Genomic DNA, 21,393 nt, shown 5'->3' with positions numbered 1-21,393 from the left:
TAAATCGGGGGATTGCTAGGTGGCCTGGCTAAAAAGGCCTGTTCCCCACTACATCTCAATAAGTAAATTTGTGGTCAGTAGCATTATTCAGCAAGAGATGAACAGACATGGGATTTCATTATTCTGATGGAGATGTAATTGAGATAAAAGCAAGATACTGGAGCTAATTAGGAACTATGAGGTGATAGATTTTAATCTATTTAACTAGGACAAAGTTTCCAAACTGGAGGATCTAGGATGAGGAGAAATGGGGCAAATATTGGATTTAAGGTGACACTTGGATTCCAGATTCTTCAGAGTATCCGGTTAAGGTGAAATTCCCAATATTTAGCAACAATGGCTTCATTTAATATCAGAGAATGTATACAGTATACAACCTGAAATTCTTACTCTTCATAGACATCCACGAAACAGGAGAAAAATACAGAATTTATCAAAACACTGTCAAACATTTTTGCCATGTTCCATTTTTCATTAGTGCGCGTGATCAATGTGTTGCTGTAGGGAAGTTTTTTCTCTTGCCAAACACAATAAATATTAATACTTTGTTTTATTAATCTATGAAAGGTTTTATTTTTGTGTGTTATTTCTCCCCAGGTATTTGGTGCTTCACTGAGCTTTTTTTCATGAGGGAACCACATGATGTTATTGCTTTGCGGAAAGACCCTGTGGTTCTTGATTGCCAAGCTCATGGAGAGTTTCCAATTACTATCGTGTGGCTAAAAAATGGGCAGAGGTTGGTGGATAGTGAGCGGACGTACGTTTTATCAAATGGATCACTTTACATCACTGAGGTTGAACATCGTAGAGGAGAACGATCAGATGAAGGCTACTATGAATGTTTAGCCCAAAATAAATATGGAGCCATTCTGAGTCAGAAATCCCACCTCTCCGTGGCCAGTAAGTACTTTCCTTGGATTCTGCTAATTAAAAACATCCTAACTGAGTTATTGTATACATTTGTCTCTCACATAGGCACATTTATGAACAATAAAACTGAATAGAATAGAGTTGAGGCTGGTATATCAGATGGTTACTGGAATTACATCTTCAATTGAACATGGATTATAAAGATAATGTCACTTGTCAAACATGTCATTCTACTTGAATTGAATGGAAATTGTTTAACCTTTGAAATATAAGGGGATTGTGATTTATTTGCTTTCACATTGAAGAAGTGTAGGTGTTTTCCTCCGGTTAGCACTGGTTTATAAGATGTGCAAACATATTTGGAATTGGTGAAGTGATTTTTTTTTGTTTGTTTGTTTTACCCAACTAACAGAGTAAAGCATGTTACATCTTAAGTCCTGTTTTTTTTTAAAAAATAGCATCTTTTAATGAGGGTGGTGTTAAAGTCTGCCTCTCATTTCTCAAAGTTTGGAGCCTTTTGTATGACACTCAAATAGTCTTGTTTTAATCTATAAGATGTATGTTTAATTATAGAAAATAGATCTAAAACAGAATTTTGTAAGACAGTGATAAGATACTTGGATGTGCTATAAACAGATTACATTTATGTTTCCAGTCATGGTAGTGTTACTAGTATTAATATTCAGAGTGTGGTATATCTGGGCAAATTCAATGTGCAAAGGCAGTAATTGCTTAAATACGAGAGGGGAAATGGGAACGTGGCCATGCAGATTTCTAAAGTTTAATGTCATAGTCATTTTGAACTTTATTCTGGAACACATTTAATAGAATGAGATAAGATGAAGATTTTAAAATGTTTGAACAAGTAGAATTCATCTCTGGTAACCCTGTTGAGTATTTTCTAGTTGATACGAATAACATTAATTTAGTTGGCAGTGACAACCATGTCACATGATTTTAAAGCTATCATAGGTTTTTTAAAGTATTTTTATAATTGTCCACTAAAGTCTAAGAAGTCTCTTCAATTTAAATGATCAAGGATGTCATAGAGCAGGAAAGTTCTGGATTTGATTGTTCTCACTGAATTTATCTCAGGTAGGTTAAGGTATTTAGAAATTCTAGTGAGGGGGTAAAATTGGGATGGTTTGAATGAGTTCAATATCCTAGTTTTGTTCAGCTTTTACATGAAGATTGTCAGCTGTAGAGTTATTTACACCTGTAAAACTCTTAACACAGCATCAACTTTACCAAGTATTGAGGGCCAAGTTTGGCTGCTGTGTTTTTTATATGATATTGCTGTGGTAACTCTTGTTATTCAGACTCAGATTGAAAAAATAATCTGTTTAAAACAGTTCCTATCCTATTGTACTTTGCTTTCAGTTAACAGGGTAAAAATTCAGTAAGGTGAGCACTAAGGTACACATATAGTACTTAAATCTGTATTTCCAGCCTCCTGTGACAAGGATATGACCTTAATTATTAAATTGAGATTGCAGTCATGCAGAAAGCACTTATGGCAAACTGTGAAATTGCAAGTTTTTAATCTGGGAGGGAAAAAGTGCATTCCAAGCTAAAGTTGGCAGTGAGGTATATGAATAGCTTCTTAAAGCGTTGCAGAAAAGGTTATCCTTTATCACAGATGTATAATGTCTGGTAAAGCATTTAAAACTTTTAATTAGTTCACCCAAGAAGTGTTAGACCTGAACACACAGGAAGGTGTCACTTATTCCAAAGTTTGAAGCTGTTATTTGCACCATGGTTGAGAAATTGATTATTCATGTGCAAATTAAGAATTCTTTGGGTTAAAAGGTTATAGGCTATGCAGGATGAGGTTTAGCCCTGTGATAAAGAGCAGATGACCCTTATTCATTGTCTGTAGCTTTCATGTTGTTCCTCCACAAAGTTTGTGATTGCCAGGAATTGTTCTTAAGGAATGCAGCGAATCGTATGGCTTGCCTTTAGTGTTACTGTGGAGTCTTATCATATAAGGACATCACAGCAGGTCTTTAGGGACAGTTTCTAGCTCCAAAGCCCTTAAGGCTCTGCTTTCTGTTGTTCACCCATGCGTAGAAGAATTTAACTAATTTTTGCTTTCTAGATTTCCCTTGAAGGAATTTTGAGTACAGTATTTAGGAAACTATAAGAGATATAAAGAGACAATTGTTTACTTAATAGATTTTCTTCTTGTAGCTAGGAGACAAAAGAAAGTTATTTTTCACTGCTGTTCTGTTCTTGGTGAGGCACCCAGCTGGGGAAAATGTCAACTGAACAATCGAGTTCCCAAATGGCTTGCTTCAGGTCTGAATAAGATTACAAGTGAACAGTCCTTTGCTATTGATAAGGAATATGTTTGCAGGGAAGGAGAGTTTCATTTTATTGTAAATAATTCTTGCTGTGATTTTGGAGAATATTATGATTTTTTTCTAAATGACAGAAAATTAAAATAGCCAGTTCCAAACTTGCAGTGCAAATCATAAATGCCACCTTGTTCTTTTGCTGAAGGAGTTTATTGTTGTTCCCTTAACACTGCAAGTTTTGGAAAGGAATATTATGAAGATTTGATTAAAGTACAATTATTTTTGAAAACAATTAAATTTAAGTATGTTTAAATTGACTTCTACAGAGAGTATCTTTTTTTTCATTAACCAAAGTTGATGGTGTCAGGTTCATTAGTTTACTGTTGCAGCTTTGTACACTCTAGTTTTGCTTTTCACTGGTAATGAAAACATTTTGTCTGTTATGTTGCATAAGCATTTTTGTAGACTGGGTATTGACATGTATTTCAGAATTGACACATTCATACTCCTAACTCTACATGAGAGTGCACATGCAAAATTTTCTTTCCATTACCCGTGAATGTTGAACTGGCTCATGTTAGAGTCGAATTATAGCGCTTATCGTGCCTTGAGAAGTATTCAGCCCCCAGTGCTTTGTTCAAATAAATGAGGGTTACAACCAGTGATTATTTTCAAATTAACGGAGAATTTTTATTCGTGAATTGCATGCTCCTTTTTCTCATGGAGTCCCCCCCCCCCCAAAAAAAGAGAAATTTGTGAAGTATGAAAAACTAAAAATTCAAAAGCAAATATCAGCAGTTCAAAAGTATTGATCCTCCTTTGCTCAGTGCTTAGCTGAACTACCTCTCACAGCTATTACAGCCAGTAATCTTTTTGGATAAGTCTCTGTTAGCTTTGCACAACATGATGGAGTAAGATTTGCCCATTTCTCCTTGCAGAATTGCTCAAGCTCTGCTGGGTTAGTTGGAGAACATGGGGGAGAGCAATCTTGCCAGAGATTGGGTTAAGGGCAAGACTTGGGGCCACTGAAGGACGTCAACTTTCTTCATCTGAAGCCACTCCACGGTTGTTCTGGCAGTGTGCTTTGGGTTGTCCCGTTGAAAGGTGAACTTCCTCCCCAGTTTCAGCTTTCTGGCAGAGACTTAACAGGTTTTTATCCAAGATCTCTCTATTTAGCAGTATTCACCTTCCCATCAATCCTGACCAGTGTTTCAGTCCCTGCTGCTGAAAAGCATCCCCATAGCACGAAGCTACCTCCACCTACTTTATGGTAGGGCTGGTGTTACCTGGCTGATGTGTAGCATTAGATTTATACCACATGTACCACTTGGTGTTGAGGCCAAAAAGCTCCGCATTAGTCTCATCCAACCACAAGACCTTCTTCCACATCTTTACAATATCTTCAAAGTGACACTTTGTAAAGACTTTACAGACAGGGATATGCTTTTTTTAGCCAGGGCTTCTTCCTTGCCACTCTTTCATAAATACCATTTTTGTGCAAGGCCTTAGATTGTGGAGCCCTAAGATGCATCTTCGGTTGCAGCCACTGACTTCCACCACTCACTCAAGAGTAACTGTTGGTGTCACTGTAGCCTCTCTCACAAGTGCCATTCTTCTCTAGCAACTAAGTTTAGAGGAGCAACTAAGTTTAGAGGGGCAACCTAACGTAGGCAGTGTGGCTGTGCTGTCATATTTTTACCACTTTTTCACCTGAGCTCTGAGGTATGTTCAGTGCCTTTGATATGTTCTTGTACCCTTCCCCAGATTTGTGCTTCACTATTATTGTTTCGTTAAGTCTTGAATGCTTTTGCCTTCATTTTGGTTTGATCTGTTGAAAATCTACCATAGTGGTGGATCTTTGAAAGAGGAGGTATTTATTCTTACAGATTCATTGAAAACAGGTGATCCTTCAATTTTCTTCATCAACAAATTCGGTGAGTTGGTAAGGTAATATTCAGTATTGCACCTGAGGAAAGTTAGCAAAGGGGATGAATTCTTTTCCAGTTTCTCAATTTTGGTTTTCAATTTTTAGTAATTTTCAGAATTTTTATTTTGATTTGACATGAACAATGTTTTGTAGAGTAGCTCAAATATCCTACTTCAGTATGTTTTAATTTTAGAAAATGCAACAGTAAATATGAAAATAGTTGTGGGGGCTGAATGCTTTTCTAAGGCATTGTAGTTGCTATTCACTGCAATGTATTCGTCACTGTATTCTTCAGCATGTACTTCTATATATTATTGGTAGTGTTTGGTTTGGGAAATGCTTAATGTTCAACCTAACGGTGTTACAGGCATCTTTGCTTCTTCTGTCTAAAACCATTGAAATTTACAAGTACTTGAGAAATGCGGAGGGGGCAGAATGTCTAATGTGTGTATCTTCCAGCTATATTACCACTGTTACATGTGGCTCGCTGTCCTGCCAAAAGTCGGTGTGTGACTAAGTGTCTAAATTGCCCTTCTTTATTGTGTGGCAGCTTACTGAAGACTGCCGTGGTTGTGCTGCTGCAATTGTTTTGCACTCTAATACTCCAGCAGTCTAGAGAAAAGAATTTGTTCTGGCCCCTTTGTCTCTCTGATAATACTAAATAAAAGCAATAGTTTGACTTTTGGTTGTGTTTGCGCAGGGGTTCTAAGAACTTGATAATTTAACAACTTGATCTATTGATTTTAAAGAGATACTTGGAAATTTTATGGGAAGAATTGAGATAAAATGATTTTAATTATTTAGGAAATGCGAAGTTAGAAGAAAATCAGATTGGAATAAACTCAATGTGAAATGTAAAGTTATGCACATGTAGGTTTTTTTGGCACGAATTTGGGCTCAATCTCTTAATTATGTAATGAGGGAATATGGATGCCTGGTGTCTAGTATATAAGGTAGATTCCAACAAGGGGTTCTACCCTCATTGTTACTGGTATACTTGCTGCTTGGTGTGTGCTAGTGTTTGGGGTACAGATCTTCGTGTGTTTCATTCAAAAGCAGTGTTCACTCATTTGAAGAGTTTGGAAACAATCCAGTTTGGCAATGGGTTTGATCTTTAAGGTCTCCTGCTATTAAAGTGGCAAGAGCTGTAGGAGAATTATGTGAAATGAAATCCAATTTGTTAGGTTTGAAATATAACACAACACACACTAGGTCTGTTTACACTCTATTGTGTATCAAGGGTTGTCTGTGAAATGCACTTCTGCAATTGGAACTTAGTCATTTGGAAATGGATGCAAAGCTCAAAATTGTTCCAGTTATGGTAAATCCATACAGTAACATTGGCGTTCTTATTCATGGGGAGTTTTATGGATAGAGGAAATTGAAAAATGTGATGCAGTTTCAAGTATAGAGGCCAAAGTAACCAGTACGTGACATCTAGTCAGTTAAATAGACCACTCCCTACTGAGGTTACTTACCTTAATGGACACCTCATTTACAAAATAAAACAGGATTATATTTCTGACTGCATATTAAAGGTCAATTTTTAATGTTCCAGTAAAGGATTGGTATTTGGAGATTGTGAAGGGTATCCACTGTTGAAGTCAATCGACAGAGTTACTGAAGGGCTGTTGAGATAGCAAGAAAATCTGACAAATGAGAATTGGTTGGAAGAAATTACTGAATAGAGGTTGCATTTTCTGATAGAGATGAGACTGTAGTTGTTGATATCTGGAGCAACACAAAGGAAGGCACTGGAGGAAGTTGGTGAGGCAGGCAGCATCTTCGGAGGGAAATAGATAGGTAGTATTTCAGGTTGAGACTCTTCATCTGGACATCAGTGAACCTTGAGTTGCTCCAGTGTCCTTTGATTTGTCTTTTCTCATTGTTTTGCAATTTGACTTATTAAAGAAGTTGTACTTGTAAACTGCAGGGAGCAATTGGAGTTGAATTTTATTGTTTATTTTGCTATAGTTAATGCTGTCTTCCATTTGATCCTAATGAAGGTGCTGTGCTGTGAAATAGGACAGCAAAGTGACACTGATTTTGAATTGCTGAGTATTTTCTTTTATCTTGCATTGGTTTGAAACTAGAAGCATAAGATGCTGATTGATTTTCTTTTTGGACTGATCTATTTACAGTGGGGTAACCATTGTTGCTGCTTATGCAGTGCATTTTAATTTAAAAGAGCTGTAATCTTGTACTGCAAACTGAATTAGTAGCTGCTGTCTAGATTGAGTTATTAGATTAAATGTGAAGATGAGTCTGAAGCACTTGCTTGTTGTAATAACAAATCTAATTTCCTCTTGGATGGTATGGTGCCTGTTGGGATTTAAAACTTTTGCCTCTTTTGTGGTGATTCACAGCAAAGCATGATTACCAACCACATTTCCCTTCTTGATTTTCATTTTTTAAAAAAGATGAAGATTAGTTTTATTTGTCACATGTGCATTGCAGTGAAACGCGTTGTTTGTTTCAAATCAGATCAGATGCGGACAGCCTGCAAGTGTTACTGTGCTTCTGGAGCCAACATAGCGTACCCACGGTTCATTATTCCAGTCGTATGGCTTCGGAATGCGAGAGGAAACTGTAGCATCCGGAGGGAAAAATCACACACTTCCGTGGAGAAAACACGCAGACTGCTTACAGACAGTGGCAGGAATTGAACCTCAGATCGTGGTCACTGGCCCTGTGAAGAGATTGCACTAACTGCTATGGTGCCATGCTGCCCTGGACAGCCGGGCAATGAGTACAGAACCTAATTTCAGCACGGTTTTCAAAGAATAGCCTTTACATTAAATACACAGCAAAGATATGCCTATCAGCTGAACCAGTGTACATTCTGCATTCGAACCTTTTTCTATCCTCATCAGCATAACCTCGGCAGTTTTACAATTTTCTACGTCAGCTAGGGATTGGGTTGGAATGCTAGATATACTCAGTACGTTCAATGATCATGTATTACCTTTCTAATGAAAAGTTACTCACCTGAAATTTTCCTCTTTACTGATGTAGCTCTTTCTGTTCGGAAGCTAGATTCCCAGCATGGGCAGCTGGCTTCCTTTTGAGCAGCTCTAATCCAGGGTTGCGATCACTTCATTTTAAACTCTGGAACCACCTGATAGTGGAGACCTTCATTGAACTCAGTTTAAACCCAAGAGATAAAAACCAAGTGAATATCTGCAGTACAATCATACCTCTACCCCTGCTCCAGTCGTCAAATGTAGATAAATGAGTTTGTTCAGCCACCATCTGCTATGGATCCGAAATAAAATGTTTCTTGGAGAACATGGCTCTGTTTCTGGATTAGTGGCCAGAGAAAGATAAAAAGCAGTGAGTGTTTCAGATGGATAATAAACTACATTGACGTTAACTCTGCTAAATGTGAGATTCCCCATTCATTCACCTGGCCCCCTCTTCCATAACTTTGCAATGCCTTAGGTTTTTATAATCATTTGTGTGCTATTATAAATACAATTAATGCTTTTTTTAAATCTGCACTTGCTTGGGATGAAAGCAAAGTCTACTTGTGACCTTTTGTGTTAATTTTGGCTACTTTTTTTGGTAGGATACAGAAATATTTTTACAATTGAGGAAAACACATGAAGGGGGTTTCCTGTTAATTATTCAACACGTTTTCATTTACAAATGGCTTTTTGTTAATTTGCAAGATATTTTAAGAGCTGGACTGTCAGAGGTATCCACTCTTGGAAGCTCATTTTAGCTAAATAATTATGGATGGTTTTAATCCTTTTAGTGAGACAGTGTTCAAAGACTGGCCAAAGTGATGTGTAATGTTCTTGAATGATGGCTTATTCTGGTTTAATTGTATTAGATATAACAGTATAATGCTGCATCAGTTAAAGGAATGGAGGGGAGTATTGCCAGAGCTGTGGAATGATACCAAAAGTCTCATTCTGTTTGAAACCCTTCCATGAATTGATGAATCCTGTCCCCGTTTACTCCACTGTTTTGGAAAATGAACTGTTGATTTGAATTAGAATTCTTCTATATAAAAGCTGATCCTTCTTAAAATACTGTCAACTGCGCTCAATAACTTAGAACAGGAACAAGAGAAGTTAGTATCTCCCATACCTTTCTTCCCCCATTGAAATTTTGGGTGAGCATTATGAATCATAGAGGCACGCAGAATAGAAAGTGGCTCTTTGGCTGTGTAGGTATGGATCAAAGCTATTACTTTATACGCCTTACCTGAAGGAGAGCGGTTTGTGAAAGGTACTTCAGCCTGTCCCAGCTCAGTTCAGCAGCACAGAATGTTGGAAACTTGTTCGAAGAGTTGGTTTTACTTTGAAATCCAGCTTCTTAAAAAAAACAGGGAAACAACATATGGGGAAAAAACCTCATTTATGTTTATGTATTTATTTTATTTATCAAAATTTTATTTGTAAAAATTATTTACAATTATAATCTATACAATGCCTTTTCATTTTTACATCATAGACAATGCATTAAATAGCATTCAATTAAATTTCTTAAAATGGCCCCTTGGGTTTGTACACTACTATAATAATTGAGAGGCTTTGTCACCCTGTCCAGTAGTGGAAGAACCTTATACTGCAGTCCTTCCTCAGTAAACCCTTGTGGCTGCACCAAGCTTCTGTGTGTCCCACAGCGTGTAGTCCTGCAGCCTGAAAAGTGCTGGTAGGCAGCATTCCTCCGCAGTCATCTCGATATGCTGGCAGACCAACAATATTCAGCCAAAAGGCATCTTTCACTGAGCTGATGATCTTCCATCAGCACTTGATGTTTGTCTGTCTGTGTGTGTGTGTGTGTGTGTGTGTGTGTGTGTGTCTGACCCTGGGAACAGCCCATAGATCAGAGAGTCCACTGGTTTGCAGCTGCTTGGGATGAACTGTGAACCAAGTCCTTGCATTTTTCTCCACACCTTCTTTGCAAGCATAATCTGCAGAGTCTGGGAGTGCTTGTCTCCCAGCTACAGTCAGCACCTGGTTAGAGTGATGCTTCGGGTATGCAGGAAAGTTTGACTGGGTGGGTCCCTCTCACTGGCTGCCAGTCAAGGTCTAGGTGCTTGTTGGTGATGTCTGGCAAAGAGGCACTCTGCCTGATAGTCTGCTCAGGGAACCACCCCACTGTGTCCATCGAGTCCTTCTGCACTTTCTGCATGATGTTCTGTGCTGACCACTTCCTGATGGACTTGTGTATTTGTCCAGAAGAACTTCTCCACGAAGGATAGGTGGTGTGGTAACATCCAGCCAACTGGAATGTTGTGTAGCAACAGGGCTAGACCCATCCTTTGCAACTCTGGGTACAGTTAGAACCCGGCACAGTGGCGTTTCCAAGACTAAGATAATGAAAGTTTCCTGACTGTGGTGGCTAAAAATGGTCAGTGAGCTGAATCTCAGCACAGAACCCATGTACTCTGGTGCATCTTTGAGTGTAACTGTCCAATTTCGGTGTGAGTGTGGCTGCAGGTTTATGATTGAGGCCTAGGTGAATAGAGTAGGAAATGGAAATTTTAAACTGATTTGGTAAATATGTCTAGTTAGATTATTTTACCTGACGTGAGAGTGTTATTACTGTAGGTAATCAGCTTGCTTTCAGAAAGGTTGAAAAAGATATCATTATCACCAGTCGTGACAAAATTCATTGAGAGTTTAATTGGTTTTGGACCAGTGAGTATACTATCAATCTTGTAAGTTTTTGACAGCAAAAACAAAAATCATGATAGTGATAACTCGTCAATTCTCCTGTTTTCATTCAGTGCATAGATTCTAGCTAAGTTCTACTGGCAATGTCATGTCTGTTTGTGGGGGGGAGGGGGAGATTTTTTTCATTTATTTCCAGCTGGGTAATTATCTCTTACTTAGTTTATCTGCTCGCCAAAGAGCTTGAAGCCATTTAGTGAATTATGCGGATAAGTGAATCAGATTTTTCACCTTTAGTTGGTTTTGTTAAGTTAGTTACAAAATCTATAACATTTTAGCTTTAGTCATTTGGTGAACTGTTTCCTGTACCGATCTTCATAAGACTAAAACAGTTAGATGACAGGATACCTAGCTTGAATTTTTCATAGCCTTGGGCTATCAGGTTACTTTGAATTTTGAGCACTCATAGGGTCATTGACACTTAATCAGTGTAACCTTTTGCCCTCCCCAGGAAAAATGGCTTCCGTTTAGAATGCTGACACTTTTGCAAAAGTATGAGACATTTGAAGTTGAAGTTGGGTGTAAAAAGGAAAGCATGGCAGCAGTGGTATATTTCCTAACTAGCTTTTGTGCTAGCATCACTATCATTCTTGAGCTGCATAACATTGACTTAACACACATAATTTGAGTTACTGTACTCATTTTTAAATTGTTTTTTTCCTTTGAAAACTCTCTCATCTTTGTTGGCTTAATAAGTGTAACATAGCCTGTAGGCTAAAACTTGTGTTATCGCTGTTTCGCCTCTATAGCAGTCATTGAGTTTATCCACACAATGACAAGCATTCATCAATTTATGTATAAAGCTTATGTATGTCATTCAGCCATGGGCAAAAACTGGAACCGTCAAGCTTTGTTAAATCATTCATCAGACCATCAAACTACGCTGTGGTAATATTCTCCCTGCATTTTTGAAATCTGGATACAAATGAATTCAATGAAAAAACATTAAGCTGTAATTCTGTCATTCAGTGTAAACATGCAAACTATGGAAATGAAACCTCATTTAAAGGCAAAAGCTGGTCTGATGTGAACAAAGATGGTACAGCATTAATGAATGTTATATAGCTCCCTTTCTGCTTTGTGCTGGAGTCCAATCTCAACCCATTACTTAAAGTAATATTGTTCCTGATGTGTTGTCTATAGCTAGTGCAGTCTTTGTGCAAAATCTACATTATTGTTACATTAATAACAATTAATGTCAATTAGGCAGAAATAGGCATCGCATGGTGTGAATATTTTGAACAGATACTTGACTCCAGAAAGTTAAGTATGTCTCTATTACCTTCCTTGTCACTGCTGAGGACAGACCCACGGGCACTGTACTTCAATGGGTACATTAGTGGATTGCCCTTTTGAATACATTTCTAGGCTCGGTAGCTGTGACATGTCCAGATCCCCAGGACTTTATACCAAAGCATACCTTTGTCCCTGTACAGCAGTCAACTTTGTATCTACCTTGACTTGAATACAATCAATGAACAGACACATGGAGACAGTGTGATTCTCTGGTATACAGAGCAGAGTTCTAGAGGGTTCTGTTGCATATGCTGTATTTCATCTCTATGATTTTGTATAACAAAGAATCATTTTTAAAATGCACTAATGCTAGATGGCAAACAACAGGAATTCTGCAGATGCCTGACTGACGAAGGGTCTCGGCCTGAAACGTCAACTGTACCTCTTCCTAGAGATGCTGCCTGGCCTGCTGCGTTCACTAATTCTAGATGGGATGGTTTAGAGAATTTGTGGAAGGAGAAATACCAATTTCAGAACTCAGGCTCTTTGTCAGAAAAGTTTTTTTTCTTCCACGGGTACTGTCTGACCAGCATTTCTTGTTTTTTGTCACAAACAAGAGAAAATCTGTAGATGCTGGAGGAACTCAGAAGGCCAGGCAGCATCTATGGGGGGCGGGGTGGGGGGGAAGCAGTCGACATTTCGGCAGGACTGAATGACTCGGCCCGAAACGTCGCCTGTACTTTTTTCCATAGATGCTGCCTGGTCTGTTGAGTTCCTCCAGCATTTTGCGTGTGTTGTTTTGTGTTTTAGTTTCAGATTTCCAGCCTCTGCAGTCTTGTTTGGTTTTGCTGTGGAGATCTGTTTTGTATGTAGCAGAAATAGTTGAAGATACTGGTTATATGATGGTAAATTATCCTGAGAATATTTTGGGTTAAATGTGTCTGACAGCTGGGAGAAGAGAGTTTTGTTTTGTTAAAATGTTTTTCTGGAGGCTGTTAAAGCTGACTGTGGCCTAAGATTTTATCACAACTTTACAGAGATGAAATTAAATAATGTAATAATTATTCTTCATAGCCAATTACTTCTACAATTTGATATCAATGAGGTGATAAGTTGTAGGACACTAAAAGTGGGAAAATATGCATTGCTCAGTGTTAAATTAATGATTAGTTAATTTTAGCATCCTTTTGATAAAATGTGTGTCCCTGATGTGATTTCTACCAAGTTCTGGAAACCTTTTCTTCTGAACAAAAGAGCTGAGGGAAAGTCAGTGCCTTGTCTCTGTGGCAGAGCATTGACATTTTAAAATGATAGGATGGTCAACACAATAACTTGAAAATTTAGAAGCTGCCACAAAGCCTTTGTGGGGCTACCCCAGTGACCCTAGATTCTGGGGCCAGGCTATTCATTGGAGAATTGGCTTTGTTATCTTTTGGCAGTGGTCAGTGAACTCTAGCAGGCTTTTGCTGGCCACCTTAGCAACAAATGATCAGCTGCATCTTTCTTTGATTAAATTAGTTTATTCTATTAGCACAGTCATGAATTCGAGCACTTTATATGGGATCTGTTTTTGAGAAACATCCATGTTGAATAAAAATAGTTTGATTAAATGATTTCTTTTCCTAGGTGCTGAAATTTTAAACTGTTATTAATTCTTTGCTAATCAGAAAGACCTATCGTTAAAGGGGCAAAAAGTCTTTCCTTGGGGTAGTTTGTGTTTGCTCAGAACGATTGTCGTTGTATTGACGGTTAAGGTTAGATGGAATTTACCAAGTCACTAACCAGCCAAAAGACATCCTGCCTGCTTGTCATGTAGTATGTGTTCTCTGTCTGCTTGGCACTCTCTATTTCCCTTGATCACAGCATGTCGTAGGTTTATGGCAATTTGCATATGAAGTGATAAAATGATCCTTTTGAATCTGCTCTGATTTGTGGAGGAGCAGGCAGCATTCCACTGCAAAATGAACTCCGGTGGAGTCGGAAAAAGGCAGTAGCCTTAGCTTTTGCAGAGCTCGTGCTGAACTTTAGATTGTGGTGTTCATAAAGGAAGCAGGGTGCCAAGAGTCAGCATTCTGGTCTTTGTCCACTCTGGAATTTGATCAGAGCCATTCAAAAGTGTGAACCAAAGTACCGGACTACTGGACTGCTCCTGTGGAAAACTATTTTGTTGATTTGGGTGAATAGAATAAAAATGTTTAGGGATGATTAGGGGATCATTTGCAAAGAAAAGTAAGTTTTTCTGAATATTTTAACTTTGAAAAAGCCTAACATTGGCATTATAATTAAAATTGATAAATAACATTTGAAAGCTATTGCTTTCTTTGTGTGGATTTAACACTGAATTTGTTTAAAATTGGATCATCATTGTTCTTACTTTGATTACTAAATTGTAATTCTAGAAAATGAAAGGTCATCCAAAACATTACCTGTCTCACACTAAATCTTCTCACCCAACATCTCTTCTTGCCATCATATTGGCTCCTGGTTGAGCAGCATTTAAGTTCTAAATTATCATTTCGATTTTAATCTCTTCAGTGCATGAAGAATCTGGGGAGTTAATGAGGATAAAAATATGGATTAATACACAACTAGGTGGTGGAAGGATCTGCTTCCTTTCTGTAACCCTGACCCCTCATTCCTCTCCAACATAAAACACAAACCAAGATGCTGGAAGTATTCAGCAAGTCAGGCAGCTTCTGTGGAAAAGAGTTAATGGGTCAATGCCCTTCGTCAGACAGTGAGGAAAGGACACAAACTAATGTCAGTTTCTCTTTACAAAGACACTGTCTGAGAGCATTTTCTGGTTTTAATTTTTTAAAGTTCAGATTTCCAGCGTTCGCACCTTTTCTGATTTTCATTTGTTCTTCCCTGTCTGCTCTTGGCAGAAAATCAGCTGAAGTATCTCCAGTAAGATCTGTGCTTCTGCAGGCAAGCACCGCAGTTTTGAATGTGCTGCTGCTGGTGGCTGTGCCATCAGCTGCCTGAACTCTAAGCACTGGAGTTCCTTCCCTTAACCACGTCCCCTTTTACCTGGCCTTTATTAAGAGGAAAAACCCCTTAAAGTATGTCATTGCGTCTTGAGGCTTGCAATCAAGTTTTCATTGAATTTTGCAGTGCTTTTATTCAGTAAGGGTGCCATACATAAATGTAAATTCTTGTATGGAGAAGATACTCCTTGCATTTTGCAGAAATGTTTATTTGTGATCTTTAAAAACCCTTCAATAGCATTATTATCAAGTGTTTTGGTTTACTTCAGGGTGGTACCAAGTGGCTCAAGATGAAACCCTTGGTTTTTGCTTGCTTTGTTGATCTCAGCTGAGGAACCCTAAGACGTTACAAATGGCCTCAATCTTCCCAGTTGTCTGGATGTCAGAGCCTCAGGCAGCAACTCCTACATGTTCTGTTCCTATTTAGTGATCTGTAGTCATAAAAAACACACAAAAACAATTGGTAGAAACCAGTGTTCATCCCTGGCAATGTGTGTTGAACACTCAATGTAGAAGGGTGTGTTTGTTGAAATCTGCTTCTGAAATGCAGTTCCATTAACTTAAGTGGAATGAATTTTTGGAAGCTGACTACTACACATTTATGCCTTTTATTTTGTGAATTGAGGCTGGAATGCAGTGGCTTTCATCACAAAGTTGCTCACAGATACTCACTTTGTAAGAGAAGAAATGGCTACATTGGCAAATCACTGGAGGGCTACCTCTGCATAAAACACCATAGCTAGCTTGATTTGCCACTTTTAGTGGTGAAGAAATATCTTGACCAATGCCTGTGTTTCCATATAAGCAGAATCATAGGTAGCTTAGTGGTTAACAAAGCACTTTACAGTACCAGTGGAAGGGCCCACTCTGCATTGTGTCTCAATAAATAAATAAAAGAATACAATCAATGAAATAGTCATAAAAATAGCCATTAAGTTTGATGTCCTTAATTATGATGTACATGGTCACAGAATAAATAAAAATCTCTCAATTAATTTTTTTAAAAAAAGCTAACTCAATATAATCCAATTGGGTAAAAATTTATAATTTAATTAACTTAGATTGAGTAAAGCTTGTTAGGAAATGCTGTAGGTAACACTTTCTTTGGAACCAAAATGATCTGTGGTTAAAGCCAAATTATGTTGTTCTTTCATGTAGATAGATGTGGGCTGTAGATAAACCATTTAATTTTCATTTCAGTTTTTCCTCAGAAACCTGTGTTGAATGATCAGAAATGTGGTTTTGTATCGCACTGAGAAAGCTGATGTTTTGCTTGGTGCCCAATCTAATGGTGATGTGTATTGATTTTCACAGATGGCAGATAAGCAACTCGCTTCCCCCCACCCCCCCTTTTGTTAAGCCTGAATAAACGCCAATGGCACTATGCTACTTATTCACTGGTTAGAAATGGACAGTTGTCAATGATTAATTTCTCATTTAAGTGCTTTTTAATCTAAAGAGAAACTTTTAAAATCGAATAACACTTGCTAGGTATTTTTCAATGGAGTGCTTTTGAGTATGTGCAATTTATAAGACTTTTGAAAATCTAAGTATTCACTGTCAGGGTAAATTGCTTATTTTGAGGATCCCATTTCCTGCCACTTGCTTGTCCAATTGTTTTCCATTTTCCAGGGGGCCTGACATATCACTGCTGAGAGCACTGGTTTTGGATTTAAGGAACAATCCATCAGCAGTGTCATTTGTCAGCTATGAAGTGCTGTGGCAGCAGATAGTTTCTTTCTCTCTGATGTAGGTTTCACTCAAGCAAAACTTATGAGCTGCTGAAGAAAGAGAAGCTGGGTTTTCCATCTAGTGGACTTAATGAGCATTAAAAGGCAGATCTAACCAGTTAACCTCCTGCATTTCATTGAGTGAACATGACAGGCAACTCTGGATGAATTGTGATCTATGAGATGTTCTTTTGCTCCAACTTCATATAAGCAATTACTTTATTTAAGACCATAAGATATAGGAGCAGAATTGGGCCTTTTGGCCAATCGGGTCTGCTTCGCCATTTCATTATGGTTGATCCAGTTTTGCTCTTGCCCCAATCTCCTGCCCCACCCCCCATATCCCTTCTCGTCCTGACCAATCAAGAATATATATCAGCCTCTGCCTAAATGTGCACAAAGACTTTTCCTCCACAGCTGCCTGTGGGAGAGAATTCCACAGATTCACCACTGCCTGCCTAAAGCAATTCCTCCTCCTCACTATTCCAAAAGGGCACCCCTCTATTCTGAGGCTGTGCCCTCTGGTCTTAGACTCTCCCACTATAGGAAACATCCTCTCCACATCCACTCTATCAAGGCCTTTCACCATTCGATAGGTTTCAATGAAGTCACTCCTCAATTCTTCTCAGCCCCAGCAGGTACAGGCCCAAAGCCATCAAATCTCTTCATATGACAGATCATTCAATCCTTGAATCATTTTTGTGAACCTCCTTTTCTAAGATAAGGGGCCCAAACCTGCTCACAATACTCCAAGTGAGGCCTCACCAGTGCTTCATAAAGTTTCAACATTACATCCTTGCTTTTATATTCTAGTCCTCTTGAAATGAATGCAAACATTGCATTTGCCTTCCTCATCACAGGTCCAACCTGCAAAATAACCTTTAGGGAATCCTGTGCACGGAATCCTGAGTCAGTTTGCAGTTTCTCAGTTTTTTGTATTTTCTCTACATTTGGAAAATAGTCTCCACTTTTATTCCTTCTAACAAGGTGCATGACCATACACTTCCTGACACTGTATTCCACTGGCCAATTCTTTGCCCATTCTCCTAATCAAAGTGATTTTGTAGCCTCTCTACTTCCTCAAAACTACCTGCCCCTCATATGTCTTCATATTGTGTGCAAAGTTTGCAACAAAGCCATCAATTCCATCATCAAAATCATTGACATAAAACATAAAAAATATTAATCCCACCACAGACTGCTGTGGAACACCACTAGTCACCAGCAGCCAACCAGAAAAGGCTCCCTTTATTCCCACTCTTTGCCTCCTGCCAATCACCCACTGCTTTATCCATGCTAGAATCTGTCTTGTAATACCATGGGCTCATAGCTTGTTAAGCAGCCTCATGGGTGGCACCTTGTCAAAGGCCTTCTGAAAATCCAAGTACACAACATCAGGTGATTCTCCTTTATCCATCCTGCTTGTTGTTTCTTCAAAGAATTCCAACAGATTTGTCAGGCAAGATTTTTCCTCGAGGAAACTATGCTGACTATGGCCTATTTTATTGTGTGCCTCCAAGTTCCCTGACACCTCATCCTTAATAATCGACTCCAACATTTTCCCAACCACTGAGGTCGGACTAACTGGCCTATAGTTTCCTTTCTTCTGCCCCTCTCCCTTCTTGGAGTGACATTTGCAATTTTCCAGTCTTCTGGAGCTATTCCAGAATCTAGTGATTCTTGAAAGATCATTACTAATGCCTCCACGAGCTCTTCAGCTACCTCTTTCAGAACTCTGGAGTGTACACCATCAGGCCCAGATGACTTGCCTACCCTTCGGCTTCCCAAGAACCTTCTCTCTAGTAATGTTAACTTCACACACTTCATTATCCCTGACACCTGGAACTTCCACCATACTGCTAGTGTCTTCCACAGTGGAGATTGATGCAAAATACTTATTCAGATCGTCCACCATTTCCTTGCGCCCCCACCCCATGGCTAACTCTCCAGCATAGTTTTCCAGTGGTCTGATATCGACTCTCGTCTCTCTTTTACATTTTATGTATCTGAAGAAACTTTTGGTATTCTCTTTTAATATTATTGGCTGGCTTGCATTCGTATTCCACTTTTACCTTCTTAATGACTTTTGTAGTTGCCATCTGTTGATATTTTTTAAAAAGCTTCCTAATCCTCCAACTTCCCATTAGTTTTTCCCCTATTATACATCCTCTCTTTGGTTTTGACTTCTCTTATTAGCCACGGTTGTGTCATCTTTTCTTTAGAATACTACTTCCTCTTTGGGATGTGTATATATCCTGTGCCTTCTGAATTGCTTTCAGAAATTCCAGCCATTGCTGCTCTGCCATCATCCCTGCCATCATTCTTTTCCAATCATTTCTGGCCAGCTCCTCTCTGTCTCTGTAAATCCCTTTACTCCACTGTAATACTACAGGTGGACATTCCTTTATCTGAAATTCTGAAATCCGAAAAGCTCCGATAACCGAAGTTTTTTCCGCCAACAGCTGACATCACTCAGGTGTGACGTGGCAGCACTAGCAGAGGCTGCCAGACGTCAGTTGTGGTTCAGTGCTCGTACTGGTTACACGTGCATTTGCTGTTCGCTGATATTTTGTGTTCACTGTTGACTTTGTGTTTAATTTCACCGTGAAAGTGTCAAAAAGAGCTGCAGATACCCCTATTTGTAACAATGAGAAAAAGAGAAGGAAGCATCTATCATTATCAATAACGCAGAAAGTGGAGTTATTGCAGAAGTTTGATCATGGTGTGTCTACAGCGTCTTACTAAAGAAAATAGTGTTGGACCTACCACTGTATATGATTTAAATAAACAGAAAGACAAGTTACTGAAGTTTTATAGTGACAGTGACGTTCTACATTTGTTCCAATAAGTCATTTACCATGTGGTTGATTCGGTTCGTTTGAAGCTGTATATTTTTATGTTTTATTGAATGTTTTTGTTGGAAATAAAAAATTCTTCTTGTCATTATTCCCTAAACAATACAGTATAACAACTATTTACATAGCATTTACATTGTATTAGCTATTATAAGTAATCTAGAGATGATTTAAAGTATATGGGAGGATGTGCGTAGGTTTGGTGCGCTGCTGGTTCCTAAAGTCCACAGCACTGAGCCAGGTTAAATAAGGGACTTGAGCATATGTGTTTTTTTGGTATGGGGGTGGGGGGGGGGTTAGTCTGAAATCCGAAAAGTTCTGAATTCCGAAATGCAACTGGCCCCAAGGATTTCGGATAAGGGATTGTGGACCTGTAATACATTAGACTTTAGCTTCTCCTTCTCAAATTTCAGGGTGAATTTGATCAATTTATCACTTTCTCCAAAAGGTTCTTTTACCTTAAGCATTCTAATCAATTCTGGTTCATTGAACAATACCCAATCCAGAACAGCTGATCTCTTGGGGGCTCAAGCACAAGCTGCTCTAAAAAGCCATCTCGAGGGCATTCTAGAAAATCCCCCTCATGATATCCTGCACCAACCTGATTTTCCAAAAATACCTGCATATTGAAATCCCCCGTGACTATTGTAACACTGCCTTTTGGCATGCATTTTCTATCTCCCGTTGTATTTTGTAGACTACATCTTTACTACTATTTGGGGGTCTGCCCTTGCAGTTCCTTAGCTCTATCCACAACAATTCAACACCTTCCAACTCTATGTCATCTCTTTCTAATGATCTGATTTTTTTCTAACAGAGCAATGCCACCCCTTCTGCCTGTCCTTTCAGTACAATACGTATCCTTGTACATTAAGCTCCCATTAATTTTATTTCAGCCATGATTCAGTGATGCCTACAACATCATACCTGCTAATCTGCAACTGTGCTGCGAATTTGTCTACCTTATTCTATATACTGCACACATTCAAATATAACACCTTCAGTCCTGTATTCACCCTTTTCGATATTTGTCTCCCTGTTCGATATTTGTCTCCCTGTTCGATATTTGTCTCCCTGTTCGATATTTGTCTCCCTTTTCAATATTTGTCTCCCTGTTCGATATTTGTCTCCCTGTTCGATATTTGTCTCCCTGTTCGATATTTGTCTCCCTGTTCGATTTTTGTCTCCCTTTTCGATTTTTGTCTCCCTTTTCGATTTATGTTGCAACTCATCCTGTTGTCTGCAATTTTGCCCTATCATCAGCCTCTCGTCACTACACATAGCCTCTGTTTGTAAACCAGCTACCTCATCTTCAGCACTGTTATCCACCTTTCCTATGATTTTTCTTGCATTGAAATATGGCAGCTCAGGACATGTCACACCATGCTCAACCTTTTGATTCCTAACTTTGTCTGGGGTCTTGCCAAAATCTGCCTCCACGATCTCTCCACCAGTTGTACTGACACTGGTTCCCATTTGGCTCACTTTAAAGTGTTCATCAATAATTGCTGCAGCTGATTAACAAAAGTGCTTAAAACATTCAAGAGTCTTGTTATGGGGCAGCTGTTGAGGGGAGGATATTAGGATATCTTTTGGTTTAAGTTTGATAGAATTGTCTGGCAAAGCAAAATATAGCAATATAGTGCAGAGTAGGCCTTTGAGCCATGCCAAGCCAGTGACCCACAACCCTGATTACCCCCCAACCTAATCTCAGGACAATTTGTATTGACCAATTAACCTACTCGGTTCTTTGGACTGTGGGAAGAAACTGGAGGACTCGTGGGGGGGGGGTGGAGATATTCCA

The 21,393-nt window shown here is 38.8% G+C and overlaps 1 protein-coding gene across 1 annotated transcript in view; it reads left to right on the top strand.

Moving 5' to 3' along the window:
- Nucleotides 1–560: 560 nt before the first annotated feature.
- LOC134355328 (protogenin-like) overlaps nucleotides 561–21,393 on the top strand; it is a 165,473-nt gene continuing 144,640 nt past the window's right edge. Inside the window, exon 1 of the mRNA XM_063065091.1 lies at nucleotides 561–900. Within this exon, the coding sequence (XP_062921161.1) occupies nucleotides 561–900 (340 nt within the window). The remainder of the gene's footprint in view (nucleotides 901–21,393) is intronic.

This window comes from Mobula hypostoma, chromosome 13 (genome assembly GCF_963921235.1).
Source record: "Mobula hypostoma chromosome 13, sMobHyp1.1, whole genome shotgun sequence".
In the NCBI taxonomy this organism is placed as follows: domain Eukaryota; kingdom Metazoa; phylum Chordata; class Chondrichthyes; order Myliobatiformes; family Myliobatidae; genus Mobula; species Mobula hypostoma.
The sequence above is the reverse complement of the archived record's forward strand: the minus strand, read 5'-3'. Positions and strand labels throughout refer to the sequence as shown.